Source organism: Watersipora subatra, chromosome 9 (assembly GCF_963576615.1).
Source record: "Watersipora subatra chromosome 9, tzWatSuba1.1, whole genome shotgun sequence".
NCBI lineage: Eukaryota > Metazoa > Bryozoa > Gymnolaemata > Cheilostomatida > Watersiporidae > Watersipora > Watersipora subatra.
In genome coordinates this window covers 23,831,848-23,858,704 of record NC_088716.1, presented here as the reverse complement: position 1 = coordinate 23,858,704, position 26,857 = coordinate 23,831,848, and the positions used below count along the sequence as shown (strand labels likewise).

Below are 26,857 nucleotides of genomic sequence, written 5' to 3'. Positions count from 1 at the left end.
GATAACTACTTCATTATTTACTAAAACATTATTATATCAAGTGGACTGAGATAAAGAGATATACATAACTACAGTCTTATCAGCATTTAGAAGCATGGAATTATTTGAGGACCACAGGCTAGCATCGAGTATGGCACTGCTTTTTGAATTGTTGTCATTCATACTTAAACATGGTTTGTAAAATGTGTATGGCTTGTAGCATCAACATATTTTAAAGAATAAAAACCATCCACCTTCATCGGCCACAAAACGGTTTATAACTGTATAGCCTGAGGACTGCCAACTTGTATGGAAACAATCAGAAAATTTATTAGAATACTTAACACGCTATTACCGATTGGTCAAAAAACTCCCTACTAGTTTAACAATGTTCTCATTATAATTATATCTTCTCATTTTATCTAAGACAATACATGAGCAAAGCGTGTGCTAATCAACAAATTATAGTGAGGAATAATTTTGATTGCTTGTTTCTCAATAACCACCACTGCATTCAATAACAGGCCTAATGTTTTTAGTCTATCTTCGATGTGCTGTATTTAAGAAAATATTAGATTATTAGTAACAACATATTAGTAACAACATATTAGTTTGTTTTATTATTATAAAGTAACTCAACATAAGCATTAAAATAGGTTCAAAAGTCAATTATCTACTGTAATACGTTCTTAACTATAACATTTTTATTCGTTGGTGTTTGATATCTAAAAACTGAAAATGTATTAAAAAATATCATTGAAGAGTGGCACAAAGCTTTAAGGAAATTTCATCTTTGTTATTGAACATATGCACAGCAAACGTTTCATGTTAAATATTTACTCATATAGATGAACACCTAAATGTCAGGATATGCGTAAACCTTCATAAACTTCACAACTGTGAAAGATCTTTTATAAGCAGAAAGCCTTGCGATGCCTGGTATTTCTTTAATTTTTAATTAAACAGACAGCAAGTAGGTGCTTAAGAGGCTGGTTCTCTATCTTGAACCAGATGGAGTTTTGAAATCAAATATTTGTATTTTTATTTAGCAGAAGGCATATGTGTGTGAGGTTTGGACAAAATCACTCAAAAAATATGGCAATGCAGTGTTTAGGTGGACGAACAGACAAGCACAATGACAAAGTGGGGTTTATTAATATATAATATTATTTTGTTAATGATGTAAAACTGTGTGATCACAAGTTGATAATTGGACAGATTTTGCTGTTAAAACCGGATCAGCTGATCATTAAGAACACATTTAATTATAAACTTCAAAAACTGGAAATCAAATTAATAAGTCCAACATGTAATTTTTTGTAGTAAGAAATTAGTGTAAGTTACCAAAGTATTTATCTAGTAGTTCTCTAGAGTGAAAAGAATGAATCCCTATTTTCAGATGATGTCCATCAAATGTATTACCAAATACTGTTAGCCCTGAGGCTAGTTTTTAATGTCGTAAGAATTCTTTGTTTACAATTCTTCAAACTAAAAGCTTCACTAAATCGTTTGACTCTCAGTCTAGTCAATTGCAATTAACTAAAACAATTTTAAAATGTTCTGCTTATTTGCACTCATCAATTTACAGAGCCTACATGAAACGTAGACAAGTAAACAGCTTCAAGCTATTTCTCTGGTATAACTGTAACATCTGTTGCCCTGAGACAATACCGTGGGCGCTCAGCGATGAACTGGAGGCGGTGGAAAAGGTCAGAAGAGATGCGGAACAAGAGCTATGCTCCATTTGAAATGAACTGGTGCTCTTTTGTAGCTTCTAAACCTGCTTGGTACAGGACTGTTCTGATGTTGTGCCTCTCTGTAGGCCATATGTATGCTTTTGCAATGTTTGTCTTAATAGGTTGTGCATTACATGTATTCAGAACGTTTTAACTGTGTCTCTCTAGACCGCTGTGCATATACTCTGTGCACTAATCCTTCCTGAAGGAACGGTTACTTAACAACAAAATCCATGATGAAGTGTTGATGAAAAATTGAACGCTTTGCCACCTTTCCGAGAGCACTTGGGAAGACTTCAAGAGTTATCTCAACTTGCATATTGCAAGTAAAAACTCTAAATGATTATAAACTTGGTTTTACTGTCGAGTTTCATAACCTTAATATTGTAAATTGGAAAACCCACTTAAGTTCCATTGAAAGCTAGTTTTTTCCTTTGACTGGCATTTAAAGCCATCAGCATTTCCCAACAGCTCTCTTCAGGGTGAATTACTGCTTAATGCGTCTTCTCCGCACATACATGCAGAAAGTAGTTGGTTCAAAATTCAGTGACTTCCATTGCGCTCAGAGACACATGAAGTTCACAGAGCTCTATAGTACAATAGTCCTACTTACTCATGATATCTGCCAGCGATATACAAGAAAAAATAATATTTGGAAAGATCACAAAATACCAAAGGATGTAAACGGAGTATTTCCAAAAATACCATTCAAAAACAGGCAACCTTGTTAGGTGATTAGGAAAATTGTGTAACATGCCCTAGGTTCAAAAATAGGCTGTAGAAATCCAAAAAGTCTGCAAATAGCTGTTAAGATATGCGTGTGTTGTTTATATATAACTAGCTGTGCTTTCCGGCATTGCCCGGGTAATAAAAAAGTCTGGACAGAAAATTGATTTGTTTTTAACGTATAAGTTATAACAACATTTACCATTCTAACTTTCAAACTACATATCATGAGAGAAGTGTTTTGTGTAGTTGAAATAAATTAAGAGAAAAATTAAAACAACTGGAAAGGTTTTAAAACTGTCAAACAAGTGTAACTTTCAAGCTGCTAGCCTGGCACATTGCCAATGGAAAATTGCAGTAAGCTGCTAACCTCGTCTATGTGAATCCAAAGCTGCATGTTTTAACATATCTAAAACTTGCATGACCATCACGTCTAGTCATAAATTAAACTAGATTAAAAAAATTGTAGTTTGTTATTTCCTTCAACTATTTAACCATATCATTTTGCACGCATGCACTAATTCTTGTGTCGCTACTCATTTTATCATCATGCTCTAACATAGCTATGTGCTGTTTGTGCTTATTATATTATATTGCAATACTTCTACATGTATATTAGATCTAATTTGGTTCAACTTTGATTCGAATTTCAAGACTTTAATTTTGGTGTAATTTAAAATACATACTATTCTCACAATTAAAATCCCATCTCACCGAATTAGTTTTGACCCAATGTTGCCTAGATTAGAGCTAGGAGAGGCCATTTTTGTCCAACCTCTAATAGACTACAGAGTAGACAATACAGGCTTGAAAGTAGACAACTCCGCGTGGAGCCAGCACATCAAATGCTATTAAGGACAGAACAATGTTAATCGGGAAATAGAAAATTGTCCCTGACACGCAGAGATGTACAAGAAAATAACGTGATAGAAAATGTTTGATATCATAAATAGCAAATTAATCACATAAACAAACCATGACCAAACAATCTTAATGGAAGAGCCATAAGAGCCAAGCAGAGGTCAGTCGGAGCAGAGGTCAGCCGCAGCGGAGGTAAGATGGAGTAGCGATTGTGATATAGAACAGGAAGGCGCAGGACTTCATGTAACATTAAATATAATTCAAACGAGAATACATATATGATAAGTGAAACAAAATTTGTTCAAATGTGAAGAAATTGCTCAGCCTTGGCACAATAAATTGACAAGGAGGTCTGTTCTTGCATATACACAGGACTTATCAAAACAAAATTAAAAATTTTGGGAGAGTCACAGAGAGTTATGAAGAATTCGTAGCATATAGCTACCAATAGAGTTCTCCAATACGCAACGCAAGCATCTCAAGTACCGTATGACATTAATAGAGATGCTAGAGTAGAAATGCAAGCACCAGTTCTTGTGTGTCACTCAAGGGATGGGCTAGCCGTCGACGCCTTATAAGGAATAGAACTGTAACGGATCTTGAGTAACTCGCCGACCTCTATGATGGTGTCAAGTGCCTGCAAAGATTACAGTTAGATGAATGGAGTCTGACAGAGTACCTGTGAGGCATGCCACTTATGGAAAAACGAGTGTATCAGTAGTCAAATTAGACACTGTTGATAAGTTATTTGTGAATATAGAACACATATTCCAGCATATCCTATTCTAACAAATTATCCTTTCAAATATTTGCATTTTCTGTCTCTCCCATGCTAAACTTTTAAAGCAATCATAGGTTTCAAGATCTCTCATGGTTTGTGGTCCTCATTTTTCACATGACAATTACAGGTTTCCAACTTATTTCAAATTAAAAACAAATTGAATACAGCACAATCTCTAGCGATTATTCTAAACATATCATTGCAAGCTCCTTTACTAATGCCCTAGCTATTATCTGTTTGAAATGGAACTATAGCTCATAAATTATTAAAAAAATAAAGACTGCACAAAGCCTCACCATAAATATTGAATGGAATTAAAACTTCTAAACAATGACAAGCAACGCTTGCATTTAATTGGTCTTTAGTAGCGTTTACTAATTCATTGTATTACACTTTCAACTTTCTAATTTTTAATTGTTTGCTGTTATTTTTTTTACATTTGCATGTCATTTTTCAAGAAAAATAATATGATGTAACCTGTTCTAAACAACCGACGTGATGGCACTTATAAACTTCTTGCAACCTTTCGCAAAAAATTTCACAACTTCCTGCAATAAAATCTTTCCAGAAACTCACTGATATAATTTTTATAAGCATTTTGAAATGGCCATAGAAAAACTGTAGTCCAAGTTCAACTCTTCGGCAGCGATATTGCCTGCGAATGAATATCGCAATATGGCATATGATGGAAAGATTTTGACAGGCACCAGAACTGTCTGTTTTAACAGTCAGTGTCAAATACTCAACACAAGAAAGCAGAATTATCTCTCACTCGTGTCAGCTGGTATCTGATTGGAGGATTAGTTGAAACGTAAGAGGTGACATCACCAAGCAACCAACCATCGCATGTGCTCTATTGTTAAGGCATAGGCTTAAAGACAACCTAACTTCTAGTGAATGTACCACAAGAGGTCACCATATCTAGTCCAGTGCCATCTATGAGAGAGTCGTGTAATCAAAACCAAAACAGATATGCTAGTTTCCAAACAATCAGGTCAGCCCTACTATAATCTCTAATGAAGAGACCACAAAATTAACAAACAACAATAATTTACATTTGCAGTAGCTCTAAAATTGATGCCAGCCACTATGCTGTTATATCTGTTGACTTTTTAGCAGCAGCACCCAACGTTTTTGCACAGCCATCAAAACATATAACTCCTCTAAAAACACAAACCAGAAACTGGTTGCAGATACAAAAACTATCAGAATTTAAGCTATATGCTACTTTATGTAAGACTTGTGTGTAATTTGAGCTTTAAAAGGGTTGTCTTCTCTTAAATTATAAAATTATTGGCATCATCTAATAGGGAACTTTGCTCTCTTTCAAATGGTGTATAATATAACAATCAATTTTAGAGCTAATGCAATTGAGAGATATTTTTGTTTGTTAATGTTGTGGTCTCTCCATCAGAAATTATACAAAACAGTGGGCGTGGTATATTTGTTTGGAAACTAGCAAGCGCCACATACAAGGCAATGACCTAGTCAAGAAAATAAAATTGGAGGTGATTCTCTCTGCTCAAGCCATAACCGAAAGTCCAAATTTGAAGTTCGCTTCAACTTCACTCAACCTGCTCACGTAACACATTTTAAATACTAGCAAATTTGTTCATCAGTAAAATATTTTGTGATTATAGATGTACCCATGAAATATTGATTCTATGAGAGAGACTTGAGATAATCTGAGAGATCGTACCTGGTCAATCATCTCTGGTGTGTGAGCGGCTGAAATGCAAAATCGAGCCCGAGATTCTATGATAGGAGTGGCTGGAAACCCGACAACCACTGTAGCTACTCCTCTCTTTAGCATTTCCCTTCCAAATGCCCTGTGACAGCATATTGCGTATACATATATACCAGCGAAATTCCCAACATTGCACGGGCATTAAAAATCAGCTTATAAATGGTGACAGGTAATATAGTTGCCTGACACTTGCCATTAGCCTGACACATTGCCAATGGCTAATTTGAGTAACCTATTGCTGAAGTTAGTAATAAGAGTCCTAAGAGCAAGCCTAAAATGACGTTGCACCACACGAAGAGCGTAATGCGTATTTTCATTCGCATAGCGACATATATCGCCCAAAGAATCCATCAATTGGTAAAATATTTGCTTGGTGAACAAGAGGTTCGGTGATCGAATCCCGCATGAAATGGATATTTCATGAAATGGTATTTCATGATATTTTAGGCATGAAATGGATATTTCATGCCTAAAGTTTAAGAGCTATAGCTGGACAAACCAAAACGCACAAACTCTGAGATCTATACATATAAATATACATAAATAGTTTGAAGGTTGTGCTCCTAAAGACTGCATCCTTAAAACTGACAGTGGCTAAAAGCTAATAACAAACTATTGTTTCAACTGCTTTTATAAGAATATCTACTCCAACATAAGAAGTTACGCCGGATGAAGCCAATGTCGATATGGATTAATATTGTAGGTCGAGATTTGAATGTATGTCCATAATACATTTTTAAAGGTTGACATGCAACAAAATTCACATTACAGTTATTTGGTATCAAGTTTCACTATGTCTTACTCTGCTGTGTTGTAGGTGCAAAATATGTGGAAATGTGATTACAAGCTGTTAAAAGCTAAAAAGCGAACAGTTAATCACAGCCATCACGAAACCGCCGTAGATTGGAATCTTTTTTATTTTGATGACGTACTCAACCATGTGGTTATTGTTTTGACACGTGATGTTATCACGTGAAATGAAAGGCCAATAAAAGGCTCAATATAAAACGTCTCGTAGCACTAGTTAATGACAAACACTTTGAGTTTTACCGAAAAGCCCTTATCAAATATAAATGCTTGCTACTTTACAGTTTTGTTTCAGTTTGGTCAATAATCTAGTCGTAATCTGATCATGTGACCCGTACTTCCTGCCATATGACGCGAACAATTTCTACAGCATATGTCGACCATCACAAGTGACCAACAGACTCCTCATATTTATCAGAGGATGATATGCACTCCTTCGAGCTAAGTTTGAAAAATTAAATGAATTTTTACGATAGGTTTTGAGATATCAGTGCTGAAAGTGACAGCATTACAATGACGATAAAATAGACGCGTAAGAACAATAGACATGGTTTATTGAATGCGTGAAGTATATTTGTGAAAATATTTCGATGAATAAGGTTGTAGGAAAGTGTAAACAGAAGCCATCGTGTTAAACTACGTGCCATTTGAGACGTTTTGGAAAGGGATTTCAACCTATGGCGTTTTCGTAATGGCTGCGATTAACTGTTCATTTTTGAGCTTTTAAGAGCTTGTAATCACATTTCCACATATTTTGCACCTACAACAACAGAGTAAGACATGGTGAATCTTTTGATACCAAATGACTGTAATGTGAATTTTGTTGCAAGTCAACCTTTAAGAAAACTTGCCATTCCACTCAGCTATCATTATTGCATAAATAAATGCACTGGCTTTAGGCTACTGAACAATGTACAAAGGGTCCAAATGTAAGAACTCACGCTGTCTTTGCTGGCATGAAGAGCAGCAATGGCACAACTGGGGAGTCGTCATTCCCATATATGATGAATCCGTTCTCTTTGAGCTTCTGTCGGAAATACCTGGCATTGGATGCAAGCTGAGCAATACGCTTCCTCCCTGTTTAAAAAACCAGGCAATCAGCCTACAGTTCACAATAATAGCAATTTAACAACTAGCCTTAGCTATTGTCTTCCCTTGTACAAAAGAGGAATAGAAATTCACTTATAATCATCTACGCCTAAAAACTGTCTAGTTGACCAGAATATCAAGAATGGAAGGTCTTCTTGTGAATATTGTAACCATGGTTACCTTAGCAACAGTATAGAACGTACAGACAGCAGCACATTTCAATTCAACGCGATATTACAAAGTTTGCATTGTGTTCATTAACTAAATTTCGACCAAACATGAAGACTACTCTATAAAACTACTAACGAATATTGCACTTCAGACCTCGAACAAAGCACAAAAATATTAGACCACCAGCCCGAGGATGCCATGAGAAAATAGTCTAAATATCTATAAGGATGAGTCTAGCTCATGATGACAAAGTTATGTAATCATTTCGTACAAGGTGATAAATGCTTCAATGATGTCATCTGATCTGTCTGGTTGTGAGAAACCAAAAGAGATTCTCCAACTCTGAAGTATGGAGTGCCATTTGTAAAACTTTGTGATATCCACAATATAAAAACTTTTTTAGTATATAAGTTCACATGTTTAATATGTGAAGATTCATGTTTAGTATGCTAACTTACATATTTAGTAAGCCAACTTACATGTTTAGTATGTGAAAATTCGTGTTTAGTATGTCAGTTCACATGTTTTATATGGCAAGATTCATGTTTAGTATGCTAATTTTCATGTTTAGTATGTGAAGATTGGTGTTTAGTATGTCGAAATTCATGTTTGGTATGCTAACTTTAATGTTTTGTATTGCGAAACGCGCATGTTCGCTATTCCGCTGCGATCCTGTTTGATATGCCAATACGCATGTTTGTTATTCAACTTTTATTTTATATGCGATCTCCTTTTTATTACATTTCGAAGAAATGGTCCTAAGTCAATCGCGCCCTGTTTTACACGTAGCCCGCGGCCCATCGATAAATAGTTGGCAAACGTGGAGAATTTCGATCAATAACCCTGGGGAGCGAAGACACTATAGCGAGATTTCCTCACTTGCGTACATCCGAAGCTAGCTTTGCCACACTCGTTTAATAGAAAATTCTTTCAAATTCAAAAGTTGCTTGACTTTGAAAAAATGTAAGAGTCAAGATTCTATTAAGACTCAACTTTCTATATATGTGATTTTTTATCACAGCAAGTGAGTATTGTAGGTTACTGTTCTGTTTTGTAGTAACAACGACGTAGAGTTCTTCAACGACCTTTTTTTATAATATATTGAGGAAGTTAGTTATTAGATGTTATTAAAAGTTAGATAGTTATTGAGGAATTCTCCAAGTTTGCCAACTATTTATCGATGGGCCACGGGCTACGTGTAAAACAGGGCGCGATTGACTTAGGACCATTTCTTCGAAATGTAATAAAAAGGAGATCGCATATAAAATAAAAGTTGAATAACAAACATGCGTATTGGCATATCAAACAGGATCGCAGCGGAATAGCGAACATGCGCATTTCGCAATACAAAACATTAAAGTTAGCATACCAAACATGAATTTCGACATACTAAACACCAATCTTCACATACTAAACATGAAAATTAGCATACTAAACATGAATCTTGCCATATAAAACATGTGAACTGACATACTAAACACGAATTTTCACATACTAAACATGTAAGTTGGCATACTAAATATGTAAGTTAGCATACTAAACATGAATCTTCACATATTAAACATGTAAACTTATATACTAAAAAAGTTTTTATATTGTGGATATCACAAAATTTTACAAATGGCACTCCATACTGAACCCTCCTGAATCTAAGTTGTTACAAGAGGTTATCATACTATCAAAAAATTTTCTTAAAACTAGGTAGGTACAGTCGACCCACCACCTTCTTTAAAATTTATGCCCCGGGACTTTAATTGTCCTAATGATTGTCAAATACGTGTCTGACTGAGGAGGGACAAATTGAACCAATACGTGGCTCCTGCGACAGACGACACAAGCGACGCATGCCGTGTGTTTTCCGCCAGAGTGTTTGTTGTACCGTAATTATCGCTTGTTATTATTACTGCTATGAATATTATATTGTCGGTATAACTATATTTTACTCTCTCATGTATACTGTAAATGCTTATTATACCATATTGTAGCCTAGGAGTATAAGAGTGCGAGACAATATGGGCTGTTTAATGTACAGTACCGTACATTAAAAAGCCTATGTTGCCTGGCACACATGTTCCTAGGCTACGATATGGTACAGTAAGCATATACACAGTATATATGAGATTAAAATATGGTCTGTTGCAGTCTGTATTAGTATGAACAAACAAGGGTTGCCTCTATCAATTCTTCAAGTCCATGGCGAGTTACTACTGCTCCATAAAACAAGCTTTCATCCAGACGTCCTACCACAAGCTCTAAGCTTCAACACCTTTCACTGACTACAATCCTATAACATCAGAAATGTTTCTATATAATTCACTAGATAATATAAGATATTTTATAATTTGTATAATTTACTAACCATTCAAGAAAAACCTAAAAGCTGATAAAATAATTCTATTAGTGTATTCACTAATCTTACAGCCTGAAAGATGAACTTGAGCAAGTAATTATAGAAGAAAGTATTATAAGATTAAAATTGATAAAACTTGATCACAATTAAAACGCTCAGATCAAACGAAAGTGTGATTATGACATCTATAGTTACAAAGAGACTGACAGAATAGAGACTTGTAATACTGCAACTTGAACACAATAACTGATACCAACTAGTGAGGTCATTTTGCGCATATTTTTCCTCTGAGCATTTCAACTGCAATCAATTTTTATCGATTTTAATCTAGAAACATCCTGGCAGTCAGATAATTTTAAAGATTAAATACAATCTCAAATGATAGAAAAATACTGATACTTTCTGATAAAATCCACTAACATTCTGCAAGTTGATCTTTAAATATCATGAATTCTCCAGAACTATTAGCTGACTTCAGTTAGAACAATGCACACTAGCCTCAGGACTAAAGATATAGCCAGAATAATGGGTACGCACCATCCTGCGTTCCATCCCGTCCCATAATGATGGAGAGACTGGAATAGATCTGCTGGAGCACAGGTGCAGAGACAGCTGAGGCATAGGCACTTGTGTGTGAGTAGTTTCTTATGTATGATATGAATTTCTACAACATAGCCCAGAAACCTAATTTATTGGCAGGTGTTGAGACCAGGGTTGGAAAAACCCATAGTTTTTATGAAAAAACCAGGTTTTTTTGTTTAAACGGGTTTTTATAATTTTACCAAGGTTTTTGCAATTTTGAGTCTAATTAACATCACCTGCTATAGCTGCATAGTTGAGTATTGAACATACATAATTATGTGAAATCATCTGTTAAAAATGGTACTGTGGGAGTTGTTATGGGACAAAAGAGGGAAAACATATGGAAATTTCAAAATGAATCTTTAATCAAACATGATTGGTGAAATACAGAGCAGAAATCTTATCACATAAAGTGAATATACTACATACAGCTCTATGTATAAGTAGGAATTTTAATCCCAGTGATTAGTCGTGTGGTAGTGTAGAGCAGAGCATAATGTAGATGCATTGCTAGTGTTTGGGACAGTGGCAGATGACTCAACTTCTATCACTTGATTACTAGCATCACTGTCTAAATTGGTGTTGTCAGCTTGACATTTTGCTACGTGAGTTTTAAACCCATATGCGTGACTTTGCGTTACGACAGGCCACCTATTACATTTTGTCTTAAAACCTTTGCCTTTTGCAGTTCGAGTGAAAAACTGCCAGATGGGATCCTGTTTGCGAGGCATGATGGAAATTTGAGGCACAACTTTAACTTTTCAAAACACAAAAAACTTGATAAACTGAATTCTAACAATCAAACTACTTTTGCTTGTGCCCAATAAATGAAACATTAGTTTGCAAACTTAAAGCTTTTGCCCAAAAGGATTTTATTGTTTTAATTTCTAATTATAAGCAATCCTTTCTCACTGGCCAGACTTGAGAAAGTATTCATTCATTATTAGAGACGATGATTGGATTAGTATATTTCACATGGCTTTTATATTTCATCATTAAAGAGATCATCATATAACTTGATAAAACCAATTGAAAATGAAATTCCCTAATTCATTGTTGCGCTAGGATTTCACGTAGTTTCAACTTGAGCTCTGCCATCAATTTACTACTGTGTCCTAAATAAACTTCCACAGCTGATAATTACATAGAATTGCATTTCTACCGCACAGGAACCACTAGGAGCGTAAAATATTATGTTTTCCACAAAAATAATGAAAAAACCATAATGCCGCTTTTTCCGGCTTGTTTAAACCTTTAGTTTAAACCGAGCCAACCCTGGTTGAGACTACTGCCCAGAGTAACCTATATATGAGGAAATCTAGAATAATGACGTTATGAAAAAATTGGAAAATTATAGAAAGTTTATATTTTGAAATATTTTGTCTAGCGTTAGGATGTTAGGCAGACACAAGGCGTGTTGTGTACAACGAATTGCAAATTAACTGAAATAAAAGGAAAACAATTGGATAGGCTGTGATGGGATCGGAGAAACAATACAGTGAATGATATTTGGTATGTTAGAGCACATTAGAGAATCAAATTCCAAATCTTGCAAGTTCAGAAAATGTTTGAAAGGGCCTCTCACTACACGCCGTAGCCCATTATAAACACAAGACAATTTGCAGCCGGTTCAAGAAGTCTAGACTATTGGACTAGTAAGTTTTGTGCAGAAATGTCTGAAACTGTGTCAGCAACTTCAAATCACCTGACAGCTGCATGACAAAGACTTGTTTCAAGTGATTGTTTTTAATTCGTCGATAGCCAGGAGTTGACAACTACTTCGTCAATGTTAACTCGATGTGTTACTTTGATTCAGTTCATTATAGCAGAACAAAATATTAATTCTCAGTGTTCACACTTGACTAACTGCAACTATTGTTAATATTATTGTAACTATATATAGTTTATAAATAGTTATACAACAATGTAAATAATAATAGGAGTCATCTTCTCAACACGAAGAATAGAGAAGACAACTACTAAAATTCAGTTAAACCGCTTACTTTTGTTCCTGCCAAGTAGCCACCAGCTGCACCAAAACTTTTAGTGAAAGTTCCCATCAGAACATCTACATCTTGAGGGTCACAACCATAGTACTCAACGACGCCCCTTCCTGAGCTACCGAGGGCCCCAATGCTGTGTGCTTCATCTAGATAGAGGTAAGCCTTGTATTTCTTCTTGAGAGCGATTATTTCTGGAAGCTTCACTATTGACCCTTCCATACTGCGGTAAGAAATCAAACATTGACTACTATAGCTACTAGTAACCACATGGCAGGCTATGAGCGATCATCATATGTAATAAACATGTCCATAATTGTTCCGTAATATGGCAAGGCACTTTAATTCAATTCCTGAGCGAGACCATTTTTTTCATACCGCTTTTAGCGTGCCTTCGGATGGACTTAGGACATGACTCTTATTATAGTAAATATTAGCTTCAAGAGGAACATGTAAGAACTATGGCTATTAACATGAAAAGCAGCATTTGAGAGCTGGGAGTATTAGCGCAATGGAAAATGTTTGCGAACTCAAGTGTGGTTACACCTGGACAATATATCAGAGCTGCTTAAAACGACGCGATTTAAAGCAAAAAATGTTTTCGTGTTTTTTATGTTTGTTTATCCAAATAAGTGGTTAAATTTTAAGCGAGCTATTTTGTTGGAGTTTGAGTTGGTTTGGTGCAAAAACATTTCAAATCATAAACAGACTAGAAGCCGTTCCAACTTCAACACTCCCTGAGGACATGCAGCTCTGACAAATTGCCCTGGTGTAATGGAGCTAAGGCTATCAACTAGAGCTTCACCGTGTGACGATTTAATTGCTTGATAGTGACTTTCAACGTACATGCTTGAAAATCGCCACCGTTTAAAGAGATATCGCCAATCATATAAACGATACAATGGTGTAATGGTGATTTTCTCACACCTGACGATATTCATAGTGCGCGATACTGCACTAAAACGCTCAAGACTTGTAGTCTTATGATAAGCTCATTCCATGGCCACGCACACATGTATATATGAAATAAATGTTTATAATTATCATGAACACAAAACGGTTTCTTTCGTGTTAAAATATACAAAAAATATTAACAAAATTTACTTTTGTCACATAATAATACCGCGATATATCACTAATCGTCTATTTGAAATAATAAATCGTCTGGTGATTTTGAGAAATCGTGAAGCTGTATTATCAACTAATGCATGGATAGTCCGCATTCTCTAAGAAATCGCTGGCTCTTCTCATTGCCATCTGTTGAGACAATTAGTACTGGATGCTAGAAGACAAGCACCTTATCGAGGCTTGTCACTCTGGCAGTGAGGAGCAATGCTTCAGCATACCAAGGTCAACAGGCACAATTTATCGTCATCACAAAATGCACGGTAAAACATGATATCTGTTGACAACTGCCGTGACAACAAATACATTCGCTGACACCTGCCAATACATACCTGTAAACACCTTCCACAATAATAATAATTTTTTTCCAGGGCCGGTGAGATTTTGGCTGTCCATTGATAATAGAGTTGCATAAAATTTTTTCCAAATCCTCCATGTTGTTATGTTTGAAGACTTTGATAGTGGCGCTAGCAAGCCGCGCCCCCAACACCAGAGAGGCGTGGTTTAGAGCATCACTGATTAGAAGGGTTCCCTTGCCTCCAAGCAGAGGCATATTAAGGGCATTAGTAGCGAAGCCCATACCAAACGTTATAGTAGATTCAACTTTTAGAAACTCAGCCAACAATTCTTCACAGTCAGACTGTAGCTTCGAAGATCCTGAAACAAAAGGACACTGATTTAAATTTAGAGTTATGTCCTCCTGTGAACAAGAGGAGATAACTCCAGATTTAAAATGTTAAATGAGTGATCATCAGATTTTATAATAGTTCAGAAAGCTATGCCACTAGACTAGAGATGGTTGTGAAAGGGTTGATGAGCAGATGTGATAGAATGCTTACAAATAATATCAGCAAAAACGCATGAAACCAAGACAACCGTATCAACAAACTGGTCAATGACAATGACTTTTGATTGGTTGAATTTTTCACACGTTTTAGAGACCAGCTTATTAAGACAAATACAGATTGTTTTGGAATAGCTAGAGTTTTTCAGCTAAAATTCCTAATGGCCTGAGAAAAGCTTTCACTAGCTCTACCCGGTATCTCAACCCCAGCCTAGAACATGAAAAGAGGCGTTTTATCCAAGTACATTATGCTGGCTCCCCTCAATCATCAACATTGCACAAATATGTCACCCCAGAGGCCCACAGCAAACCCAATGGAGACTTGTCAATATACGCTTTCATTCGGAAAAAAACCACGGCAAACATTCATTGGAGATAATACTAAAGTTTAAAGGCAACTACGACTTGACAAACCTGCTTCTAGCCGAGTGCTGGCCACTCCAATTCCACTCTCCCTAATGGCATTCTGTGCAGCAGTTGCGCATGGCCCGTGGTTCTCAGCAAAACCTAAGTAGTTGTAGGAACCAAGGTTAAGGGCCTCAGTGGTAGTTCCAGTATTTCTGCCAAGAAAAGACAGCAATAAATGAAGAGGCTAAATTTAGCATAGAGTTATTTCTTGATACATCTATTTCCAGTTGAAATATAATTATCAATTGGTCAACATATAAAATTTTTTACAGTAATCCATCGGTACTGTGTCATTCACTTTTCGTGTCTTCAATACTTCGCAAGATAAAAACTACTCAAAAATTTTTTTTGAACAAAAAATTAAAATCTATAAAATACATCTCTTATACTTTGGTCGAGTGAGATCCCTCCGTAAGCATCATTGCGTTAGCAGTCACAGCAGTTCCCCATTTTTCTTGTTACATCTTATAAGCTGGAGAAGTGCCAAGTTCTTGTAACATCCTTTATCGTGCCACTTAAAAGCCCCCCCCCCCCGACCCTCAAAATTGTCTAATGAGCCTCAACAAAGAGCAGAATGCTTACAATTAATGAAATAGTGACTTCATTAGATATGAATTTATTCGTTTTCATTTGATGAATTTTCTCTCACCGCGGGGGCACAACTTCTATTAACTGAGAAACACGAGGGGTTACAGTACTAGACTACTAGTACGTATTTCCATCGTGGATTTTAACTTATGGCGGGGACATCGCTCTCAATTTTTTAAAAGTTAAAGCGTGTGTGTATTTGTCTCAGTAAGAAAAATGAAATGTTTGTATATATGCTCATAAAAAAACTGATGCTGACTAAAAAATACATAAATAAAAATGTGAAACCTGAAAAATCATATTACTTAGTAAAAATGTGATTAAGATACAATATACGCTTTGATCTAAAACAGTGTTTGCGTAGGTTCACTCTAAATTTTATTGTGGTCAGACGTTCTGAGGGTAGTTTTGTCAAAACTAATTAACCGTGAAAAGCTAGGGATTACTGTATTTAACAAACAAACCAACAAGCTTTAATAACTGTACTACACAAACCTGAAATAGCCATTGATATTAAAAAGCAAACACTTTCAGATTTCTGTGATCAATTAGCTAATGGAAAGAAATGAAAGACCTCAGCCAATGACAGTTCAATATTGAAAGACCTTCATGATTATCATCTCAACCAAGTCTTAATAAAAAGCTGGAGATAGTAGCAAAGGTATCTGCTATTACAACACTCACTACGGGAAGAATGGTGACACCCACCACAGAACCAACTGAAGCAACTGAGACACTTACTCAAAAGTCCAGCCGAAGTCATCCGACCTCCTATCAACAAGAGTGAGTGTGGCGCCGGGAACGCTGCATATCGGACGATTCCAACAGTCGCGGATCCTCCGATACATGTTACGGGTGTAGAAGCTCTCAAAGCTTTGGTAGAGTGGCACAAAGCTCTGTAATGGAACAGCTATTATTAATGCTCAGCTCTGCGTTACTTCAAATGAGATTTTGTTTAATGAATTTACTGTCTGTACACCTACGCCTTTTTAACAAATATACATAACAATTTTGTAAACTTACTGCAAATTTATCTCAAAATTGCTATTCATTTTATTTTTCTCTCCAACCATTGCAGGAGCAGAAAACTCTTCATGTCATACAGCAATATCTTTACAAATAATCTAAATAAGTTAAACTTCAAGATTTTTTGTTATTCTATTATAAATTCCACACTATTTTTTATATCCAATCACAGCCTCTGATGTTTTTTCTGTCCAATCAGATGACCCGCTATACTAAGCCATAGTCCTTCTGACATCGCCCATGCAAGACTAGACCAGAATCTAAATTGTTAAAAATTTTTTTCGAGAGTTCACTAGTCTCTGTTGTTTATTTTAATTTTGTAAACTACCAGTAGCATGCATCAACCAAACATTCCTTAATAGCGCATACACCATCCCTGAACCAAAGAATTAATCAACATAGAAAACCTACTACTGTGTTTACAGACATTTTCATGCATTGTTTGCATGGACATATCAATGTCTGGCAACATTCCAGAGAATTGATGATTAGTTCAAAGTTAGAATGTGTTAGCAGTGGTTGCAGGTGGTTGATGCATCTGGCTTGATTAGCAATATATCTGAGAGATATATGGCAAATTCCATGACTGCAGAGTTTGTTTACAACCAAAGATTATCAATGCAACCGACAACATTTTACTATATGCTATCAGACAGGATTGGCAACCACTAGTCACTGTTGGTAATCATATCAACTGCCCTCTCTTATGGGCTTTCTAGAAGCTGTGCTTCTCTGAAAAGCTGTCAAATTGGGCAAGGTGTACACTGGGTTCTGTAAGAAAAATCATGAGCTATTTATTGAACACTCATAAAAGCCTACTTTTTCGCAAATTTAGATAGCTGTTTAGTAAATGAGTTATTAATCTCTCAAACGATCAATAATTGTCTTCTCTTGCATTCTAACTTTATGACGAAAATAACAGATAACTCCACCTTTGTAATATTTTACACTAGCTATAAAAATTGATGCTTTCATGAAGTTTTTCAGCTTAAAACATCAAAGTAACCTTGTTTTTAAAACATCCAACTATACAACAAGCGGGCTCACAGTGGATACGCATATGGGAATATGTGGAATATGGGAATATTCCATATTTCAATGGGAATATGTGGACAACAATAATTGAAGCCCGCACATATCCATAAATTTGGAGTTATCTTCTATACAACATGTGCAATGATACTCGATAATCCTTACTATAGTCAGAGCAGTGTCATCTGTTCAAAGTCACGCTAAGAGTGTTAGGAAAAGATATAGCACCACATGAGAATCGAACCTGAATATTTGGATTTCCAGGCAAGCGTGATACCAACTGCACCACTCGACAGCCTCTCTGTGTCATGGAATAATTATGGATATAGTTATTACACATGACGGTTTCTCACAGCGCACAGGATTATTAAATATGGTACGCCAAATGTACCAAATATTTCACAAATCCATCGTTTTCTTGACGTCATCAAGTAGTTTGCAAATTCGCTCGTTCAAGAAAAAGCCGCCATATTTGTAGAAAACGATCGCTATTCTTTTATTTAATAGTATTTATCGGTGTGGTTTTGAAACTATAATAAAAAAATTGCAAACAAAAGCATCGTTTTCAAAAGATCATTGCAAAAGCTTCATGTTTGTAACAACAAAATTGTCTATAAAGATGGCCGACAACAATAAAATGATGTCACGAAAAAATGAAGGATTGTGAGATGATTCATTAGTGAATACAATAAAACCACTTTATGTGCCTACTAAGTGCATTTGTTATACCACAAGAATACGCTACATGTACATACAAATACACTAGGACTAGCTAACTCTGTCATTGCAAATCCTGTTTATCCAATTTATCTCCAATTGGAAAAGATTATGACTGCAAATATGCCACTACCTACGTATAGGACCCTTGGGCCATATAACGCCCAAAGTACCCAAGTCATCCAGAAGAGCAGCGGAGGTCAGAGTTGAACTAAGTTAGAATTACCACCAACTGATAAATCTGAAACAGTTTAAAAATGTTTTTTGATGCTTTTCGTTACATTTCCTCTCACATCTGGCCCCAGGTTTTTACTTCTATAGAACACATAGGCCTACAAATCCACACACATAGATTTTCCACTGGAATCTCTAATTAGGAACAGAAGACAGTTCAGTTGTTATACATATAGATATTTAATCTTAGGCAGTGTAAGCAAACACTCTGCCCTGTCAATAATAACATGGCAGGCATGTCAACTGGTCCTATAGCAAAGTAATGATTGATAAGATTAGACTGCTCAGCTGCTGGCAGGCAAAATAATAAAAACAATAGTGAAAACAGCAGGGATCACATTGTTCCACGTTTCATTTATAGCAAGTCAAGTCACACATTTTGATGTATCAATGAATATAGATGAATAAGTTTACTAGCATGATTTATAGGTCATCAAGTTTACTAGCATGATTTATAGGTCATCAAGTTTGTTGCAATTTCTGTATTTTCATGTTGCTATACCTTCAGCAGTAAATAGTTTGCTAATTATATGTTTGCTAGTTATACACCCATTCGTTAAACTAGGTTTATTGGTAGGTATATTGGTTATAGGTAGGTATATTGGTTATAGGTTTATTGGTAGGTATATTGGTTATGGGTTTATTGGTAGGTATATTGGTTATAGGTTTATTGGTAGGTATATTGGTTATAGGTTTATTGGTAGGTATATTGGTTATAGGTTTATTGGTAAGTATATTGGTTATGGGTTTATTGGTAGGTATATTGGTTATAGGTTTATTGGTAGGTATATTGGTTATGGGTTTATTGGTAGGTATATTGGTTATAGGTTTATTGGTAGGTATATTGGTTATGGGTTTATTGGTAGGTATATTGGTTATGGGTTTATTGGTAGGTATATTGGTTATAGGTTTATTGGTAGGTATATTGGTTATGGGTTTATTGGTAGGTATATTGGTTATGGGTTTATTGGTAGGTATATTGGTTATGGGTTTATTGGTAGGTACATTGGTTATAGGTTTATTGGTAGGAATATTGGTTATAGGTTTATTGGTAGGTATATTGGTTATAGGTTTATTGGTAGGTATATTGGTTATGGGTTTATTGGTAGGTATATTGGTTATAGGTTTATTGGTAGGTATATTGGTTATGGGTTTATTGGTAGGTATATTGGTTATGGGTTTATTGGTAGGTATATTGGTTATGGGTTTATTGGAAGGTACATTGGTTATAGGTTTATTGGAAGGTATATTGGTTATAGGTTTATTGGTAGGTATATTGGTTACGGGTTTATCAGCTGCTCAAATGGCTGCTCTGTCAGGGTGCAGCACAAACTAAGCGTTGACAAATGTGCCTTTCAAAATGATTGATAATTTAAGGCCAATAGGATTTTTGTTGTGACAACTTTTAATGACGAATTTAACATATTTTAAATGATAAACTTTTGTGCAAGGAAAGTCAGTTCTTAAAAGAAAACTGATTGAAACTTAAATTGTGACCTTCGGCACATGTGTAAAACAGTGAAATAACACGTTTTGAAGAGGATCATATTTTTAGGCTTTTAGGCAGTCATGCCTAGATCCCAAACAAATTTCACAAACAATGAAGTCGAATTTTCAACTAAACCTACGAAAAAACGAAACCTTAGTTTCATCATGGCAGTCTCACGGCACCGAATCTCAGCAGCTGGTCATCTGACTCGGCCAATGATAACGCCAGTTATATTCTGGGTGAACCTGAACATCAATGCTTTTCCGCGAACAACTGACCAATAATATACATTTAGCTCCATCCAATAGGGAGATGACAAACGCTGTAACTTTAAGCAATTTAATCAAAGTTAGCATTGCTTGATTGCTATCTCTTAACAGGTCCATCATTTAAGCTCAGAAAAAGTTTTGTTGTAAGGTTACATTCTAAGAATTTCACTAGGGATTAATTGGATATTATAAACAAAGCCTTAGCTCCTGTAGAACACATGTGAGCCGAGGAGGTAGGTCAACCTTCACGCCTCAATGCAATCGCTTTTCATTATAAATAACTCCAGGACTTCGTTGGTCCGTATGCATCAAATGCTAAATATACAGTCAGTATGGATCAAGTGCCAAGCCCAACCACACTAGGAGTGCTTATCTCACAAGGGGTTGATGATACATATGGCTTAGATTTGACTGTAGCACTGATACTAGGGAAGTGGGTAAGCAGCCTACAGAGATCACAAGTTTGACCCAGTTAAAACCACTACACAAGATACTTTGTATGTTGGATCAAGTATTCCCATAAAATAATAATATAACTAATTTAATTCGCGCCGCAGTACAACACCTACTAAATACAACAGAATATTTTGGAACATTGGGACACTATATATTTCTCAATGTTGGTGTGTGGTTCCAGCTATAGCTTTTAAAATCTTAAAATAAAGAATCGCAGAGGATTTGAACTCAGACCCTCCAGTACTCCAGTCGGACGCCTTAATAATTCTACCACACAAGCTTGATAAATTCCTTGGCGATATATGTCAGTATATGGGAGCAAATACGCCATGGCTTTCCATTATTACGCAGGGTGATGGCATAATGTCACGAGAAGCTGGTTGCTCCTATTAGTAAGCTTACGCAAATTGTACATTGGCAGTGTGCAAGGCTAATAGCAAGTGGCAGGCAACTCTCATTACCTCTCAATGTTTATAAGCTGATTTTTAATATCCGAACAACGACGGGTAGCAAAGATAGTATAATATATATCTATTATATATTATATTGTCTTCAATATAATAGACATTAGAACGAAATGAGCGCATTAAGAAAACAACGGTAAACAAAATTGAAAAAATAAATTAATAAAAAAAATCAGTGAAAAGAGATAATTGTAATTTTGGAGGCAGAGATGATAAAACATGAAAAGTAACTCGCTATTACTTATACTAGGTAAACCTTAAACTAACTTCAATTATATATCTTTTTATCACTTCCTAATCTTTTACACTTTTGCTATTTTCCCCACACGTCTTTTTGGTTACAAAATTGTCACTAAGCTTTCAAAGTTGTTTGTTGGACGGCACATTGGGTTTACAATCAAAAATCTGCTAGAGATTCTCCACTGTATGTCAAAAGGTTCATACTTCAAAACAGTCGTTTGACGCTTGACTGTATTAGCACAACATGTGGTAGCAATTAATTGCTTTGTGGTTGACCTTGGCATCTCCATCCCTAATACCAAGGTCAATAACCTACTTAATTTATAGATAAATCTAAAAAGGTACCTAATAAATAATATGGAAATTGTTAGACTATATATAAAAATACTAGATGAAAGCCCGGCGGTACCCGGGTAATAAAAAATCTTTGGACAGAAAATGTATTTTTAATTAACGCATACAACATTTACTATTCTAAATTTTAAACATCATATCATGGGAAGTGTTTTTTTGTGCAGTTCAAATAAATTAAGAGAAACAACAAAACAACTGTAAAAGTTTTCAAACTTTTTCAAACTACTGAAACTTTTAAATTTCATATCATGAAAGAAGCTTTTTGTTGAAATAAATTAGGAGGAAAAATAAAACTGTAAAGGTGCTTAAATGTAAATTTGAAATCATTAGCAAGTAGGCTAATGGTTAAATATAGTCTGTTTTGCTACGATTACAATGAAAAATTATTTGGTATAGAATTATATGATTTTAGTACATTTCAGTGTTGGCATGATAAGGCATCATAGACGTATAGAGTGGTATAGAAACTCATAGTAATTATATAATGCAATCACTACCTGGTAAAAACCATCAAAATCACTACAATTTTCAGTCATCAGCTTTTAACCTCAATCAAGTTTTGTCGGTTTTAATCTTGAAATATCCTGACAGTCAGATCACCTCAAACATCAAAAACAATTGCAAATGATAGAAAAATAATGACACTTTCTGATAAAATATACTAACGCTTTGTATACGTTCATCTTTAAATGAAAAGTTTAGTTCGAAACCTTCCTCACCAATCTATAGGACTTTAAACATCAAACTAGCATTGCCTATGAAACGATGTCATCAAATCTACATATGACAGCTACGGATCAATGAAGCATACATGGTGATCATAAAAGTGTATATGACAACCTTAATGACAAAAGAAAACTATAAATCTATAGAATATTAGGAAGTGATTTGACCTGCTGCCGGTCAGCATACCTCATTCCTTGAAGACTCGTTACTCTGGTGTGCTTTCTCCAAGCCGTAGTAAGTCCTCAACTCTCTCAAATAGCCAAACAGCACGAGTAGTCCATAGCCTATGTATGTCACTATGGCTATCAATAGGGGTGTCTCCTCGAATGCCTCTTGTACTTGGGGCGGCTGTAAAAAAGAATTTGTGTTTAAGAGAAAGATTAAATGTTGTCTTATTCAGAAAACTCTAAAAATATAGATATTAGAAATTCATTATTTAGATAACAGAACAAAAACTTGACAAAATTAAAAAGGAACATCCTTTCAATGTCTAAAAAACAGCCTTCAGCAAAAGAATTGTCCATTTCTTAAAATTTATTGGCCAACTGAGCAAATAATCACAGAGTTATGAGCACATCACTAAAATGCACCCATTTTCAAATCATTACTCAAGTTTTGTAAAATTTACTTGATTTGACTTTTCTATGCAGCAATTCACAATTATAAAGTTTTAATCAGAAAAGTTTCGATCTCCAAGCCGATGCAATGAGTTTTTATCTTCATTTAAAGGATGGACAATGACGAAAAAACAGTCGTGGCACCTCAGCCAATGAGCAGTAGCACAGCCCCATGACAAATGTCGATTAGATGATGACCACTTTGGCTAGCTGAGAAACTTCATGCTTGTGACAATGTCTTATTATCATTTGTTTGTTTATATCAGAGGTTTTGTACATCATTATATAAGATGGCCGAATAATCGTTGTGAAACAAATTTTACAACAAACATAATTTTCTTTCTATCTAATTCTTGAAGCAAGCTTTGCTAAAGAATTTCAGTTCGCTTTGTTCTACCGTATATCAATTCAAGCAACGCTATATCAATATATTGTACTAGCATGAAAGCCAACACTCAGTAATGTTAATTGTTGCTATGTCGCCGCTTTTAATCAAACTTGAAAATAATGCAGAAGAATTTAAGTCAACCATTCTATTGTCTGTCAGTGTATTTTCCATTTTAAAATGCACTAAAAATATGATAAAACTAAAGTGGCTAAAATTGGCATCACCTCTGCACAATTTTTTTGTTGGCATTTGTTGATTGGTGGCTAAAGGCAGGAAGACATCGGCACAAAATATAGTTCGCAAGCAGGAAACAAAATAGTGATATCCAGCAGACGGATTAAGGTGACTACTACCTTAACTGGTACATCTGATTTTTTCATCTGTTGGTTTACAGTGTCTCCAGTTCCATTATAGTACAAAGAAGCAGCACCGTTCACAGCCTTCAGATTGGGTTCATTGGGATATTGGCTCTTACCCATAGTATAGCTAAATGTAATACACAATTGTCATTTGAACAATACTCTACGTGCATGTAGTAGCAATATTATGTTTAGATATGTTTGTCGATCGGCCTAAAAGTGTATATTAAGCAGATAAAGAAGTTAAAAGCTGGCTGACATGCACAACAAGTACTTTTTAGCTTCAATAAGGCTGATTTAAGTTCTTATAGTTATGTCATAGCATAAAAATTGAAAAAACCGCTGTAGTTTACATTTACATACGTGAACAACTAATACAAATTATGATGCAACTGTAATTTAAGATTTTCAGCATATGACTGATTACCATAACTAATAACAAAGTAAATGTATTACAACAATTGTGAATGAAGGACAGCTTTCAGAGATAAAAAAGTCAGGGCTATCATAATTTAAATAATTCTATCTATCTCTGCAGAGTATCTCCTGTGACAGTCATTTTGTGGAGATAAAATGGTCTAACTAGTGAAAAACAGAGCAAAAATGTTAAATAAATTGTAAGTCTAAAACTTCAATACTAAATTAAAAAATTACTTTTTCATTGCGTTAGTGCCTATAGTATACCCTATGTTGAATCGGCTAGTAAAATATTGAGAATCGGTTTGTGTGAACCGATGAACAACATGAAGACCTTGAGATTGGATTTTATTGAAGCTGAGAAGGTCTTTTAGCTCCCGTCTGCGTTTAAGGGTTTGTTAGTCTCTACTTATCATTTAAAAAAAACATCAAGATCACTAAAGCCATATGTCCATCTGAAAGTCTTGCCGTTAATTTTCTCTAGATTATTAACTGACTATTTACTCTAATATTGACAAGCAAATACTAAAATAAGCAATTATCTTAGCTAGAGAAGTAGCGTTTTTCAGGAAACGCATGAGTAGCCTATAAAATTGTGGCGTTTGACTTACGAACAGTATTGTTTATATGTTCAGCAGTCTAGAAAGCTGCACATACTATAAATTTTCAAACCTCTTAGCACAACCATCTAGTACGTTTAGCTAAAAAATAGAAAAAGATCGTTTATACTTAAAATTTGGTTACAAATCATGGCTGTGAGAAATAACATGCAACACTCGGTGAATGGTGCAAAAGTATAATTGCGTACATCACGTAAATAACAAACAGCTTATCTTGCACTTCATATTTGCTAGCTCAGTTTAACCAAAGTATATCTAAAACAACTTGAGTAAATAAAACAGCTTGATAAAACTAACAAAAAACAAATACATTTTAGAAAGAACTACAACATATGATGACTACGATTACGCTTCAACCAATTTCAATCAATATTGTTGTAGAACTCGTTCAAAATAATCGCAACTAAAATATATTTGTTATATAAATTGTATCGCATATAAAACAGGTTTAATGTTTACAATCGTGTTATTTTATCTTGCATGGCAACATTTTTATTATCAACCGACGGAAACAAAACAAAATGGGCGGAGCAGAATGCGGAGACTTTGCAAGCTAAGAAACAGAGGTTGAGAATTAACAAATATCGCATTCCATCTGATAACTCTATTTTGTAAGGGTTGTTCTATGACCTCATTTTATGATAATAGAATCTTACGTTTCCAACTTGCGATCTTATGATCCCAATCTTGCGTTCCCACGTGATTTTCGCGTGGTTGAGTTATGCCGTTTATTCTAAAGTTCCGGTAACCGAACACACGTTTACCTTTTAGCAGATATTGCAAGCTCTATACATGTAATTATAGCTATGCTTGGTGACTTTGATGATGCGGTCGCATTTTAGAGCTATATAATAGAGCTTTGTGAAAAAATGACCAATCGGCTTAAATTATATGATGCGAATCCCCCAAATGTTAATTCGATTACTAAATATTGTTTTGTCGTTGCAGCAAATTAAGTTGGCAGTCATACTATTCGTCAAAGGCGTGCAATGGTTATGGCATAAAAGAACAAATTTAGAACGATAACGGAGCTTTTTCTATGTCTACATTAACAGTTTTTCTTATCCATACAAATCATGTACATTAAACAAGGAGTTAGTAGCCTTCCCGTAGCCTTTCTGTAACTAGCGCTCATACCTTCCAACTCTCACGCATTTGGCGTGACACTCAAGCAATTGCCCCATGCCTCACGCATCTCACGCCCGTACCACGCAATTGCCCCTTTTACCCAAGCAAACCTGTTTTTTGCCCCAATCTTCAAATAGTAATGATATACTTACTACTAATAAACAACTATGTATTATAAACATATTTGAGGCATTCTCATCTATCAATAACCTCCACCTCTACGACATGTTGTTTCCATATGGAGTTATATTATCTTTTGCTGTGGTGTTTTTATACGCCATGAAAATTAACCCCACTTATCAAATCTTCATGTTTTTATTGCCCCCAAAATAGACTCTCACTCCTTTCCCCACTCCAAGGTTGGCAGGTCTGCTAGCGCTGCACCAATAGGGTTTGTTAAAAACAGGTTATGGAATAAATTTTGGCAAATTAAAGTGGGCATGTTTAGAATATCATGGATATTTTTAATTCGTGTGAATGTAATTTTTCATCACATTAGGCACCTTTGGAGACTAATGAACCGCCGA

The 26,857-nt window shown here is 35.3% G+C and overlaps 1 protein-coding gene across 2 annotated transcripts; it reads right to left on the bottom strand.

The window, feature by feature from the left end:
• Positions 1 to 3,292: 3,292 nt before the first annotated feature.
• On the bottom strand, positions 3,293 to 25,877 carry LOC137405493 (serine palmitoyltransferase 2-like). 2 transcript variants are annotated; one of them, XM_068091785.1, is made up of 10 exons: positions 24,160 to 24,292; positions 22,988 to 23,149; positions 16,536 to 16,690; positions 15,213 to 15,358; positions 14,287 to 14,611; positions 12,833 to 13,052; positions 10,785 to 10,911; positions 7,579 to 7,714; positions 5,783 to 5,912; positions 3,293 to 3,939 (listed from the first exon to the last, which is right to left on the bottom strand). In XM_068091785.1, the coding sequence occupies exons 1-10, from the start codon at positions 24,283 to 24,285 to the stop codon at positions 3,844 to 3,846; spliced, it is 1,623 nt and encodes a 540-aa protein (XP_067947886.1). In that variant the 5' UTR covers positions 24,286 to 24,292; the 3' UTR covers positions 3,293 to 3,843. The 2 variants fall into 2 exon arrangements, with proteins under 2 accessions (XP_067947886.1, XP_067947887.1); XM_068091786.1 differs by lacking the exons at positions 3,293 to 3,939; positions 5,783 to 5,912 and adding an exon at positions 25,859 to 25,877 and having other exon boundaries at positions 7,575 to 7,714.
• Positions 25,878 to 26,857: the final 980 nt, after the last annotated feature.